The sequence below is a fragment of the Myotis nattereri genome (genome assembly GCF_964212035.1).
Source record: "Myotis nattereri genome assembly, chromosome: 5".
Taxonomy (NCBI): Eukaryota; Metazoa; Chordata; class Mammalia; order Chiroptera; family Vespertilionidae; genus Myotis; species Myotis nattereri.
The window spans coordinates 97,948,647-97,962,594 of record NC_138080.1 but is presented as its reverse complement, the minus strand read 5'-3'; the positions used below and the strand labels follow the sequence as shown (position 1 = coordinate 97,962,594).

The 13,948-nt window shown below is 37.3% G+C and overlaps 1 protein-coding gene across 2 annotated transcripts in view; it reads right to left on the bottom strand.

Moving 5' to 3' along the window:
- Positions 1-805: 805 nt before the first annotated feature.
- GABRG2 (gamma-aminobutyric acid type A receptor subunit gamma2) overlaps positions 806-13,948 on the bottom strand; it is an 86,194-nt gene continuing 73,051 nt past the window's right edge. The window contains exons 7-10 of one of the 2 annotated variants that reach the window (XM_081092269.1): positions 9,678-9,830; positions 7,505-7,710; positions 5,286-5,309; positions 806-3,247 (exon numbers count right to left, since the gene is read on the bottom strand). In XM_081092269.1, coding sequence (XP_080948395.1) covers positions 2,972-3,247; positions 5,286-5,309; positions 7,505-7,710; positions 9,678-9,830 — 659 coding nt within the window. In that variant the 3' untranslated portion in view covers positions 806-2,971. The remainder of the gene's footprint in view (positions 3,248-5,285; positions 5,310-7,504; positions 7,711-9,677; positions 9,831-13,948) is intronic. The other variant, XM_081092270.1, reaches the window with a different exon arrangement.

Here is a 13,948-nt window from a genome sequence, read left to right as displayed (position 1 = left end):
TTTAAAGAATGTTTGCAATGTATACTCTTTAAAGATCAAACATTGTGACATAGAGTCACATTAAGGCTGGGGGGTTCCTTTAGGAGAGCTGAGCCAACAGGGTGCATGGTTAGCTGAGCACTATAGGCACTAGAAGTGAGGGAAGGGACTTTTGCCCCATTTTGTTGAGTGACACTACATTACTTGGCATTATTGTACCTAATTTATAGCAGGTAAAATGGAGCCTCATTAAGGCTAAATTGACAGTTGTCAAATAACTAGTAAATGTAGAGTTAGGCCCTAATCGGTTTGGCTTAGTGTATAGAGTGTCAGCTCATGGATTGAAGGGTCCCAGGTTTGATTCTGATCAATGGCATGTACCTTGGTTGCGGGCGGGCTCGATCGCCAATAGGGGTTGTGAAGGAGGCAACTGGTCGATGTTTCTCTCTCATGGATGTTTCTAACTCTCTATCCTCTCCCTTTCTCTCTGTAAAATTCATAAAATATATTTTTAAAAATGTGGGGTTGGGACCCTAACTATGTCTGACATTGTGTCCATATTCTTAACCACACCACAAGTTTTGAGGTACAGAGGGCCTGAGCTTTATTACATCATGACCTTTCTACCTTCTGTCTCCACGCCACACCCCAAATGCATCTCTTAATTATTGTGAAGTGAGGGGCATCATGATGCAAAAGATGGTCACACTGCTCACACATGAATCTCACAGAAAGGGAAGGCAGTGTTGGGGAATGAGCCAGGAAGAAATGGTCACAATCTGTAAGATATACACGTCCAACCAGACCACTGGGATGCCACCATGGATGAGAATGCAGCATTTTTATTGTAAAAGTCCACATATTAGGCAATTGCCTTTGCGAAAAGGTTTTCAAATACAGAGACAGGGAGCAGCTGATAATTAAGATTTAGGGTATGTATAATATATATTCATATTGCCAATACTATGCACACATTGGAAAGCCAGCTTTTCTGAGTATCCCCATTATGGAATACATTTCAAGTTGACAATAATAACATGTGTCTCACCATTGAAAATTTGCCAACAACTCTCCCAAGGAGTCAATATTTAATATGTTAACAATCCAAAACAAGAAAATAATAGATTCTATTTACATGTGTTTGAGGTTATATACTAGAGCACTGGTATATTAAATGTTTGTAAAATTGGCAGCTAAATGTGTTTCAAGATTCATCCAGATGACTTGATGATGACTTTACATGGATTTATATTAACAAAGTCACTGTCTCTTTTTTCTACTCTTTTTTAGGTTATCTATAAAGCTTTACGAGCTATGATTGAATTCTGACTTAGAGCAATGATTGCCAAAAAGAAGAACTGACAAAGGATGCTAACATAGAAAAATAAGGATTCAGAATGAATACACAAAGATGGAGCTCTGTTCATGATGTTTTGAAGTCTGGGACAACCACTTTATGTGATTACAATCTACTTGAATGATTGCATAGGCTCAGCCTCCTTGTAAGTCATTCATTTGTTATTTAATTTTTTTAAATTTAATCTTCAGTACATTAAATATTTTACACATAGAATACTATATTCTAAATACTAGTCAGGTATGAGTATTGATAATACCTGTCATGTGTCCTTAAGGACAATTGTCATGGGTCAAGGTTGACTCACTCCTAAACATGAAGAAATAATATAGAACTTTTAATTATTCCCTAGCAGACTCATTTTTGTATACAAATAGCAGACGTAAGTATTGTTTTAAAGGAATATAGACATTAGCTAAAATAAATTTTTGAAAATGAATATAAATAGCCTTAGTTCTTTGGATCCTTCTGTTTTTCTCTACAAAGCCAAATATCACTTGACAGTGCCCACATGAAAAGAAGAGTCACTGGTTCCAGGCCAGCACAGGGAGGTGCACTGGCATCATATGGGGCCAGTTCACTCCAAACCATACTTGTTGAGCACCAGCTGTGTGCCAGGCACTATGCAAGGTGCTGAGGACCCAAAGAGGACATGAAAAGGACACTGTCCCCGAGGCACTCACAATCACTACAAGCAGATCTTGAGATGGAGAGTGAGTTCTGTTAAGATCTATAGTCCTAAAAGGAAGGAAAAATAGCAGCAAGCACATACAATCACTTTATACTCTATGAAATTGGGCATATTTAGAGGTGGAAAATGTCTAATATTCAGTCTATATTTTACTTAGAGTGTTTAATATGTCATACGAGGAAGCATAAGCTATTTCAATCTTTATGCATGAGGGAAAAGATAGTGAAAAATTTCCCCTCCAATTCCAATCCCAAATCCTTATAATTGCATTCATGATTCTTTTATAGTCCAAAGACACAAAGAGTAAAAGACAATGCTTTATGATGTTAACTTCAGTCCATTTATTTTGGCTCTAAAGAGATGCATGCATTAAACTTGAAGCATTCTATGTTATTGAAATATTTACATCATTGTACATGTGATGTGAAGGAAATTTTCTTTCTATCTTGGGATCGAGGTATAATAGGTTTCTTGTCTAGGTTCTTACATTTAAAATGAGTTGTGATTTGTCTCAAATGAGGGAGATGTTCTGTTTGGATCAATTTACTACAATTTGACCCCAGATGATCTTAGGGAACAGTTTGGGATATTTTGCATCTAACTGTATTTTGAATGGAATGAGGACACCACCACTGCAAATAATCATTGCTTTTACTATTTCAGTTCTGTAGCTGGAAATATCTTGTTTGGTTTCAATGTTCTTGCTCTAATTTCAACTTGCCCTGCAGGTTTGCAACACAGAAACATTATAGCTTAAATTACACTTATCAAAGGCGAGTTGGGTGCAAACAGTATGACATTAATACAATTTACCAGGTTAGAACAAAGAAACAAATTCAGATCATTATAAACTGCACAGAGGATTATTTAAGTGGACTTAGAAAGGACATCTCTCCATGAGATTTAGTAAATAAGACCCTTATAACAATAAGACCCCTACCTCTTTACAGGTAGAGGTAGGAGACCCAATAAACCAAGTTGAACAAGCAGAAGGCCGTGGGGAAGAAGATCCGCGCATATGAGTCCATTTTGGCAATACGGATATGTATCCTCCCGTGTCTCCAAGCTCCTGTTCGGCAATCTTCAAAACAGCAGAAAAAGCTGGCACAGTCCTTGCCGTCCAGACACTCATACCCATATTCTTCATCTCTCTCTTGAAGGTGCGTGGCATTGTTCATTTGAATGGTTGCTGATCTTGGGCGAATATCAATAGTAGGGGCCTGAGACAAGGGGAGGGACAAAGAGAGATCAGAGTTAATTCCACTTGATAAATCTTGGGCTAGTTCTCCACAATGTTACCAATGTGAATGATGAATCTGAAAATGAGTACTCGGGAAATTGCTATGACATCGTGATCTACAATGGTGAAATTGAACTCAGAAGGATAGCACATTTGCAGATTTTGAATTTTGAGTTTAAGCAGTGCAGCTGAAAATAATACCATCAAGCTAATAGCTAGAGCAAGGAGATTAACACCAAAAGAACGCAAAGTTTAAAGAGTTAAAATCAAACAACTACATGGAATCTTATTCTAGTAAATATTAGATGCGAGCTGGATTACATGAAGGCATTTAATGGTTTTGCATGTGAGTAGAACAGAGAAATAAAAAAATGTATCAATTTTGAAATCAAATTTTGTGTCATGCTTACCTATCAGCAAATAGTAAACCCCATTAGACTGGGCAAATTTTTATATGCTTTTAATATAAAATGTTAAAAATATGTATAATATAGAAGTTTCCTGAGTTTATACCATAAGAGTATGGCTTATGTTTTAGAAGAATATGGTACTTTGTGTAATATTCACCATCTAGAAGCTTCAGAATGTCAGCAAGGTTTACCTACTTGTGAGTGAGATTCAGAAAAATATGCTACTGCCTGTCAAACATTACTTAGCATTTGAGAAGAAATTAGTACTAATCAACTGAATGCTAATCTAACTTTTGCTTTGGGATGAATTATAAAATTGCTTTAAGACTCAGTGGTCTATTTGATGTTAATTTGGATGATTTAGTTTTATGATAATATAAATACAAATCCCAGTGTCTCCAAATCAGCTGTCAGAATTCAACTGGGAATACTAATACTATATAATAAAGAGGTAATATGCAAATTAATCCTCACGCCCTCACAAGATGGCTGCCTACGACCATGCCGGCAGGGGGGTTAGTGAGGGACAACCAAACGACTGAACAGCAGGCTGCGTGGGGCAACCAGGCCAGCGGGGGGTCCGTGCAGTTGACCAGGCTCAAGGGGGGGGGGAGTTGGGGGAGAGCAGGCTGGCAGGGGTGACAGTAAGAGGCAACCAGGCTGGTGGGGAGGACAGTTAGGGGAGACTAGGCTCACGGCGGGGGGGGGGGGGGTGGGGTGTGCATTTGGGGATGACCAGGCCGGTAAGGGGGCAGTTGGGGGCAATTAGGTTGGCCGGAGGGGCAGTGAGGGGCGATTAGATTGGCAGGAGGGGGGAGCAGTTAGGGGTGACCAGTCCAACATTTGGGGGCAGTTGGGGGTGACCAGGCCACCACCAGGCAGCCAGGCAGGTGAGTGATTAGGAGCCAGCAGTCCAGGATTGTGAGAGGGATGTCCGACTGCCGATTTAGGCCTGATCCCCGGGATCGGACCTAAACTGGCAGTCGGACATCCCCTGAGGGGTCCTAAATTGGAGAGGGTTCAGGCTGGGCTGAGGGGATTCCCCCCTACCCTGCATGAATTTCGTGCACCGGGCCTCTAGTCTTATAATGTTGCAAGACAGAGCCAAAAGGCTCCTGGATCACCCTAGAAGGAAGGGATGGGTGTTTTAACTAAAGCATTTTAAAGAGAGTATTATTTTTACAGAACTGACAGATAAAGCTTAGGCCACAGGAGATTATTTTTTGCATTAGGATTTACAGAACTAAAATTTAAGGGCACATAGGTTATATGTGGTATATGGCAGATGCAGGCAGTGACATTGGATTTCATTTTCATCTGCGAAGAAAGGGTAAGTTTTGGCTTTGATGTTTAAAGAAGCCCTCTTTACTAATGACATCTCTTAGTGCTTATAGCTTTTTAGCTTCATGTAAGGTCAAAACCTCTGTGAATTAGCATAGGGTTGCTGAATCAACTCTAGAAAAAAACAGAACTTTCTCATTTGAAATGTTTTATCTTTAGTAGAATGCTTAAATGTCTATTCATAAAAAACAAACAAACACCATGTAAGCGTTAATACTTAAATTCAGCCGTTGCATGCAGTGAATTTCCATTCCAAAAACATTATACCTTGAAGGAAAACATCCGAAGAAGCTTTGGGTTTGTAGACAGAAAAGAGAATGCATTTCATTTCATTAAAAGAAGAGGAAGTAAAAGAAAAGAAAAAAGAGACAAAATAAGATAAATTAAAAATGCATTTTGAAAACATAGTAGGTGAAATAAACTAAAATTATAAACACAGAAGGACAATTTTGAACATGGAACAAAGTATATGCCTAATGTTGAAAAAGAGAATTTGGTGACTGCTAGTGAAATCTTCCATAAATTAACCCACAATTATCTAACTACAAAAGCCAGGGTTGTTCATTTGTGAGGAATCTTTCTATTATTTTATTTTCTAATTATCACTAAGAAGGTCTTAGTAAGTGAATCCCAACATAATGAATCAAAGCACATATTAAATGGGCAAATTAAATTCAGCCTCTCTTTCACTCCTTAGGTTCTTGCCTGTTCTGATAAAGCATCTAATTGACTTAAAAGGGGGAAATGCATGAAATTCTCAGGTAACTTCATTTTCTCAGTTTCTTTCATCTTCTTTATCTTCTGCCTTGTTTTCTTCTGTCATCTTCATGACCCTGGATTAAGGAATCCACATGTTTCTATTTCTGAAACAAAATGCACTCTACAATGACCTACCTGTTAGAGAGGAGCAAAGGGCTTTTTCCCAAGGACTCAGAAAAAGAGAGAGAGGGAAGGAGGAAAGGAAAGAAGGAGAGAGAGAGAGAGAGAGAGAGAGAGAGAGAGAGAGAGAGAGAGAGAGAGAGAGAGAGAACTCTTCAGATTTGTTTGAAAGCCAGTCTTCTTGTGCCTTGTAATTGCTGGCAGGTAATAATGCTAAGTATCAGTAGAACCATCTTCTTGCGGGGGGAGGGGAGGGATGAGATGGAAAGTGAAGGAGAGGGAGAAAACAAAAACACAATTAGGAAATGAAAATAAGGAGAAAGAAGATGTGAAGGCAAAGAGAGGCAGAACAGACAGGGAAGAGGACTGCATAAAATATAATGAGTATTTGGGATTAAATTTTTTATTAATCATAAAAAAATGATGCTTCTTTCTTTACCTGTTATAAATTCTTACATTCAAATAAACATTTACCATGTAGAGAATCTCACTGGTGTTCTTGGAGATGCATCCAGATACAACCTAGAATCAGCCGGACTTCCTCACTATAGTTTAGTCTCCCGAAGTCCACGGGTCAGACAGTTAGCCACTATCCTATCTCTCAAGGCCTTTAGAGCAGAAGATCAGGAATGGGGTGAATTCCTTGGCCCCTGCCTTGGAAGGGAATGGACTTGAACTTCCATGGGGCCTCCTCTGAGCCAGACATTGTGTTTAGGTGGGTAAATGGGCAGCTATATGCTCTCTTCAACATTAATAATAAAAGACAATTGCTTTCGGCATTCAAGCTTGTGCGTCATCATCTCTATTTAATGTTTGGTGGCAAGGTGAAGTCATTCTCTCTGTTTCCAAATCACTGAAATCAATCCAGGTTAGTACTTATATAATTATCCACATCAACCATCATTGTCAACTAGTAAACGATAAGAACTTTAATGTGTAAGGTACTATGTAATGCTTTTTACCTCTGTTACCACATTTATTTCTCACAGCAGCCCTATAACATATTTTATAATATTCTGTTACATATGACAATATAAAAACATAGGAAGGCTAAATAACTTGTCCAAACAATAGATGAGACATTTCTTTTAAAATAAGAAGGTACACAGAGTATGAAACCAATAGAAGTCCTCTGGTGGCAACACACACACACACACACACACACACAGGTATTAGTTGCAAAAGTGTAGACTCCAATTTGAAATTTAAATTTAAAGATTCTTATGCCTTCTTGGTAGAAAGCTTTGGAGAGAAAATTTTAATTTAAAATATCAGTAATTTGAAAATATTATAGTAAGGGGCAGAAAGATGAAAATCAATGAAAGCTGGAATAATAGCAATCAGAGAGAGATGCATCTCTCAGTAATGGTTATAGTCCCCATGATTTGAAGAGAGCAAGAGTCTGCCTTAGTGAATCAGGTCTCTCTTAACTAATAACCATAATGAATCCTTATGTCCCGGTCAAAGTCACACATTCAGTTGTCACCTTGGAGCCCAAAGTGTTGAGGCATAACCTGCAGATAGACTAAATGAGACAAAACCAAAACCAAACCAGGTGGTCTTTCTGCATAAAAATTTCAGTGGTCCCAGTGGGAAATGATACATACAGGGTTTTTCTTCTTTTTGTCTTTGTCCTTGCTTGGTTTCCGATTGCTGACAAAATAATGTAGGGTGCCATACTCCACCAAAGCAGAGAAGACAAATATGAAGCAGACAGATACAAAGAGATCCATTGCTGTGACATAGGAGACCTTGGGCAGTGACTTCCGGGCGATGGTGCTGAGGGTTGTCATTGTCAGGACAGTTGTGATACCTGAAGAGAGGCACAGTAGAAAAGGTCATGTGACCACGTCAGCGAGTTGGGTGACTCAGCCACGATGGAAGCTAAACCTGTTTTGTGGCTTCTAATAAGCAACCTCAGTAATGGGAAAGAAAGTACAATTAGAATCATAGACTATGTCCACAAATATTGGTTGTCTCTTAAATGCCATTTAACCTCGCAGTGTCTCTGCTTCCTTAGCTCTAAAAAATGTGATAATTTTGTAATCATTACAATGACTTTTACATGCTTTAGTTGTGAAGAGTAGAACAGGCACAGGGACCATATTGAATATGCCTGATTTGTCCTCAATGATCAACTTGTAGTCAATGACCTGCTTTTTGCTCAGGGGTCTCTCCCTCATTCCTTAGCTCACTCACCTTGCTCCCTTCTCCCACCATGGTCTGTTGCTGGTGAGCACTCATTTAATGAGTGGTTAAATGAGCTAACAGAGTGGCCATAAGAGGGATTTTAATCACCAGAAGTGTGGACTTCAAGAGAGGAAATTGATTTGAAATCTTTTCCTTGAAATATTTATGGGATGGATAGATTGGAATGCAACAAGCTATTTGTTCCATCCTATATAATAAAAGGGTAATATGCAAATAGATCAGTGATGGCGAACCTATGACACGCGTGTCAGAGGTGACACGTGAACTCATTTTTTTGGTTGATTTTTCTTTGTTAAATGGCATTTAAATATATAAAATAAATATCAAAAATATAAGTATTTGTTTTACTATGGTTGCAAATATCAAAAAATTTCTATATGTGACACGGCACCAGAGTTAAGTTAGGGTTTTTCAAAATGCTGACACACCGAGCTCACAAGGTTCGCCATCACTGAAATAGACCAAACTGCAGAACAACTGAACAACCAATCAAAGTGTAATATGCTAATGATATGCTAAGACTGCTCAACCACCCCCTATGACATGTGCTGACCACCAGGGGGCAGTTGCTCTGACCAGTAGGTTAACCCCAGCTCTTAACTATTGCATGATTCTGCCTCCCTAGAAAAGACTGAGAAAGAGATGTGGTTCTAATTTTCTCATAGCTGATGAAAGGGATTATGGTTTAATAATTCATCTTTCAATAGCTTTATTCTTAGTTAAGTCTTTAGGGAATTTTGCGTAGTATAAAAATTTTATTCATGGATCTAGACTCCAATGTCCCTGTGATTCTGTGGCTTTCTTATAATCTCTGTGCACCTTCTTCCTCATGTGAGAAAAAAATATGTGAAAACCTGAGACAAATATCACCATTATACAATAGATTGAGCAACTGTAAATAATCTTGAAAGTGGGGAGATGGATTCTCAAAATTTCACAGGTAATTGTGTCCTCCCAAAAATAATCTTCCTAGTGGCTCGTAAGTAGCCAATTACATGTATGTATGTCCTCTAATGTCATCATGATTATGCATGTTGGAATTAATTAACAGCCTATGGTGTTCTGGTAAAGGTGTAACAAATTACTCTAGAAAAAATGAATGCTTTGATTTTTAGTGTTTGCCTATTTCGATGGTATTATTACTTTCACCTTGGCTGATGTCAAGCTGCCAATGTGACATCGCTAGACACACTATTGGGAAAGGACAAATGATCAGCTCTCATGAGCTGGTGTGAGTAGCTCCAGCACACAGAACTGCCCAGAGACCAACACAAAAAGTCTGTTGAAATTAGAAGGGTTTTTTTTTTAAGCTAACTTAAATTTATTAAGATAATTTACTGGGGAAAAAAAAAGCATATTAAGTTTGTTAAGAAAAACAGAATTAGGAAACTTTAAACATTGTTTTTCCTTTTTAATATACTAGTTTTCTTTAAAATGAAACAAAGAGCATTTCTATGTAATTGCTGAATGGATTAAAAGCAAATCAATTTGGAAAGGGGAATAAAGATTACTCGTTTGGGGTACTACTTACCTTGGATAAGTGCTATAACACCAAGAACTGTGTCTTACCTAGAGAAGTTCTGGCTGGCACAGCATCCTTATTGATCCAGAAAGACACCCAGGATAGAACAACAATGAGTGTGCAGGGGATGTAGGTCTGGATGGTGAAGTATCCCATTCTTCTGCTCAGGTCAAAGTAGACACACATGACCACATAATCTCCTGGGAACAGACCACAGATAGCACCATGCAACCCCTTATCAAAAACTGAAAAGCATTTAAAAATGAGCATATATTCAAATCTCTCACATTTAAAATGAGAGTTCCATACAAGGGTATGTTGAAAACCATCTTCTACCAACTTAGGCTAAAATTTTTTAAAAAAAAGCAAAAGCAAAATCCAAATGAAACTGAAGTCTGATCCTTCTAGAAGCAATGTGACTACTAAAAAGAAGGAAGCATTTTTGAGCATATTCATCATATTTTCTTCTTTCAGGTGATTTTTGATGGTGCCTTTTCTGCCTACTTAACACACACAATAAACATAGCTTTTGTTTGTTTGTTTGTTTGTATGTTTGTTTGGTGGGGAGAGATGGAACAGAGCTTTTATACTGTGTCTCACTTGCCTAAAATGAATCCTAAGATTTGTAACAATTTTCTCTTGTTCTCAGGACCTATTTTCATACAACCAGAGGGTAATATGCTGGTGCTTAAAACTAGTAAATTACTAGTTTACAATGAAATTCCTATGCTGAGACATTTTTTCTCATATTTTCATTGAATAATATGGTTTTGCTTCATAGCAGTTACTTCAATTGGCAATTTCTCATTTATTTTGTGTGGTTGTTTTTGTAATGCTTGTCTCCACTATTAGACTTTATCTGCATGAGTCCAAAAAGTGCCTATTTTAGCCCATCATTATACTACTAGTAATTAGCATCCTGCTTGATTCTAAATAGGTATTTCATAACATTTGTTGAATAAACGATCAAATAATTGAACACACTTAAAAATGTAAGCATAAAGCAAAAAACAAAATATCAAGAGGCTGTATTTTTGAAGATTTGGGTTAAAAAAAGGAGTTTATGTAAATAATCCAGAATAGAGTAATAAAGGAATCAAGGAATAACCATATAGCTATACATGAGAACAATTTAATGGACACAATTTGAGGTCTCTGATTTTTTACAATCAAGAGTCATGCATTGCTTTTAAAAGTCCATGCCCTTCATTTTGCATGGTTCAAATGAAATTTTAGGGAATTTTGATTTTTAAGTTTAGAAAATGTACTATGGGGATATATCCCAGTTATCACAGATTTATGTTTCCTTTATATTCTTAGAGAACATCAGTTTTAAAGACTATATCTGCTCTTGCAATGGGAGATGAACACATAAGAGACTAATTTTCAAATATTGCTTCTTTTCTCTTTACCAAATTATAATTTGTCCTAAAATGCAGGGAGAATGAAATCCAAATTATGTGTTTCATTTTAATTATTTGGCTTCATGCCCATGTTTCCCTACTTACTTGGCTGATTTAGATCTGACTTGAAAATAAGGTACTGTAGAAGCCTCATGCAGACAAGTCTGATTTAGCAGGATGAGATATTACTGCTCAGCCCAGTTCCTCCTCCCACTCTCAAGCTTAAAGCCACACCCTTCCAAGCTGCTGAGACAGAAAGCCCACTTTGGCTCCTTGTCAAGGAAGTAAAGACTCTCCCTTTCGAAGTGGAGTTATGAGTAGCTGCTAACCCTGCCTTTGGTGGATTAATGTACTATTACTTGTCTGAGTCAGGCCTGGTGAAGGCAGTGACAATGACCTGGACACTGGGGAATTTGGCTCCCATTGGAACATCAGTTTCCTCTCATAGATCAATAAGTAGCAATTATTTAGTGATTACCTCTTAAAATTTGAAAGTACAAATTTATTTATTTTATCATTCATTTTAAATCCTCACCTGAGGATATTTTTCCATTGATTTTTTTTTTTTTTTTAGACAGAGTGGAAGTGGGGGGGGGGGGGAGATAGAGAGAGAAACATGGATGTGAGAGAGACACATCGACTGGTTGCCTCCTGCATGTACCCCAACCAGGGCCAGAGATCAAGCCTGCAACCAAGGAATGTGCCCTTTACTGGAATTGAACCTGACAACTTCAGCCCACAGGCTGAAGCTCTATCCACTGAGCCAAACCAGCTAGGGCAAAGGGGCAAAGGTACAAATTTCTTATTTAGAATATAATATACACAGGCTATGATTGAGGATTAAAGACTTTTAATTTGAGATGATCCCTACTAATGGCTATCTTTTCCCCACTCTGTTTCTTTTATCTGAATACTAGAGGCAAATGCAAGATGGAAAAAAAAAATAGGTTTCTTTTAAAATAATAATATTCAGGAGATACTTTTTCTCCCATTGAGAAAGAGTATTTTCCAAGTCCTTGAGAGTTTTTTCTGCATATTTTAAGTGTGTTAAATGACACTTTACAAGTTACACTATTTTAAATAAATCTGGACAATTTTAGTAACTTCTTTTTACTCCTTATCATGAAAGAGAATCTACACTTTGGCATTAATGTTCTGACTCTCTGAAAGGTGAACTTTAATTTTTCCTCAAATAACAAGATAATTATCTCAATTCAATTCTCCTCTTCCCTTTAGGCCAGCTTCTAAACTTCCATAGCTTTTTAATCCATTGATTTCTATTTTAAGATAATAGTTTCTGAGCATCTTTCATCTTTACCAGCAAATCCAAAGCTTTTTTTACCACTAGAGTACTGATTCAAATTTGGGAACTGGCCATTTAAAAAGAAAGCAGCTTCCCAGTGATAGCCTGATGCCTGTCTTATCTCTAAGGCCTTATCACTTTTTATATTTTAAAAAACTCTTGGGCCCAGGAGCCTATGAAATCAAATCCCCTGAGGGTGCCGCATTAGTGATTCACCAAGTCAAAGGGTTCAGTGTCAACCCAGTAGAAGGTGATAGTTTCAGCCACTACAAATTTATTCTTTCTATTGAATTATTCTAACATAAATATTTAAAGTCATAGCATATATAAATTAGTGTGTTCCCTGCTTTTGTCCCAAGTTAGGTCATAATGTGCAAGCTATGATTGAGGAGAGAAGCCATAGAATTTGAAAAACATCCATTAATGTCTATTCATTTTTTGTAAGCTTCTTATATCTAGTCTCAGGAAGAGACTGTCAACATCAGTGAAGAGTGAACTCCAGTTATTATTTCTTTGGAGTGAAATAAACCATATGAAAGTTTTAAAATTCAAATTTACTAGAGCATTTAGGCTCTATTTCATACATGAAACTATCTCTAAAAAACTTGAAGATTCCGCCCTAGCCTGTTTGGCTCAGAGCATTGTCCTGCGAACTGAAAGGTCCCAGGTTTGATTCCAGTCAAGGGCACATGCCTGGGTTGTGGGCTTGATCCCCAGTGGGGGACTTGCAGGAGGCAGTCGATCCATGATTCTCTCCCATGAATGTTTCTATCTCTCTCTCCCTCCCTCTTCTTCCTCTCTGAAATCAAGAAAAATGTATTTTAAAAAAACTTGAAGATTCCATGATAAAGAAATATGCCCCTCCATTGAACATCTAAAATCAGAAAAAACTAAATACTTTCGCGTTACCAGTAATGTAGCCCTACTATGTGCAGAAACTGGGCTGAATGATGTGCATATATTATCTCTAAACATCCTAATCACTTTGTCAAGATAATAATAAAGACTTTATTTTGTTACTCTCTCATGATTCTTCCTCTGATTAACTATAGTGAATAGAGTATATTTTATTCCACCAGGTTAACTTTGAAGACATAATTACTATTATACTCTTTTTTACATTCCTTTCTCTAGTCTCATCTTTATTTAAGTCAACAAATATTTTTAATCTCTGCTATACCTAGAACACTTATTTAGGTAATGTGGAGGTTAGCACCAAAGGAATTGCACAACTTATTATAAATTAAATGGATTAAATGGGAACAAAAGTATTTTCTATCTGACTAAAACTTAGATAGAGAGCTATGCTGAGATAATGCATTATATCTACCTTTAGTCTTTTTTGTTAAACTCTTGAATCTGAGGCATAATTCCTTGAGGTTCATTTGACCATTAGCAAGTAGAATAGTTGGTTGCATTTTCATTTGGGGAAATTACTTTCTGAAATTAGATCTATACCGTACCTAACACACAAAAATAAATTTAAAATGGATGGACCAAAGACCCAAATTTAACTGTGAATATAAATAATGCACATGGAAAATTAAAAATTTTTATTGCATGCTTCTATATTTCTTTCTGTCTTTATCTTCCCTGGAATCATATCTCACCT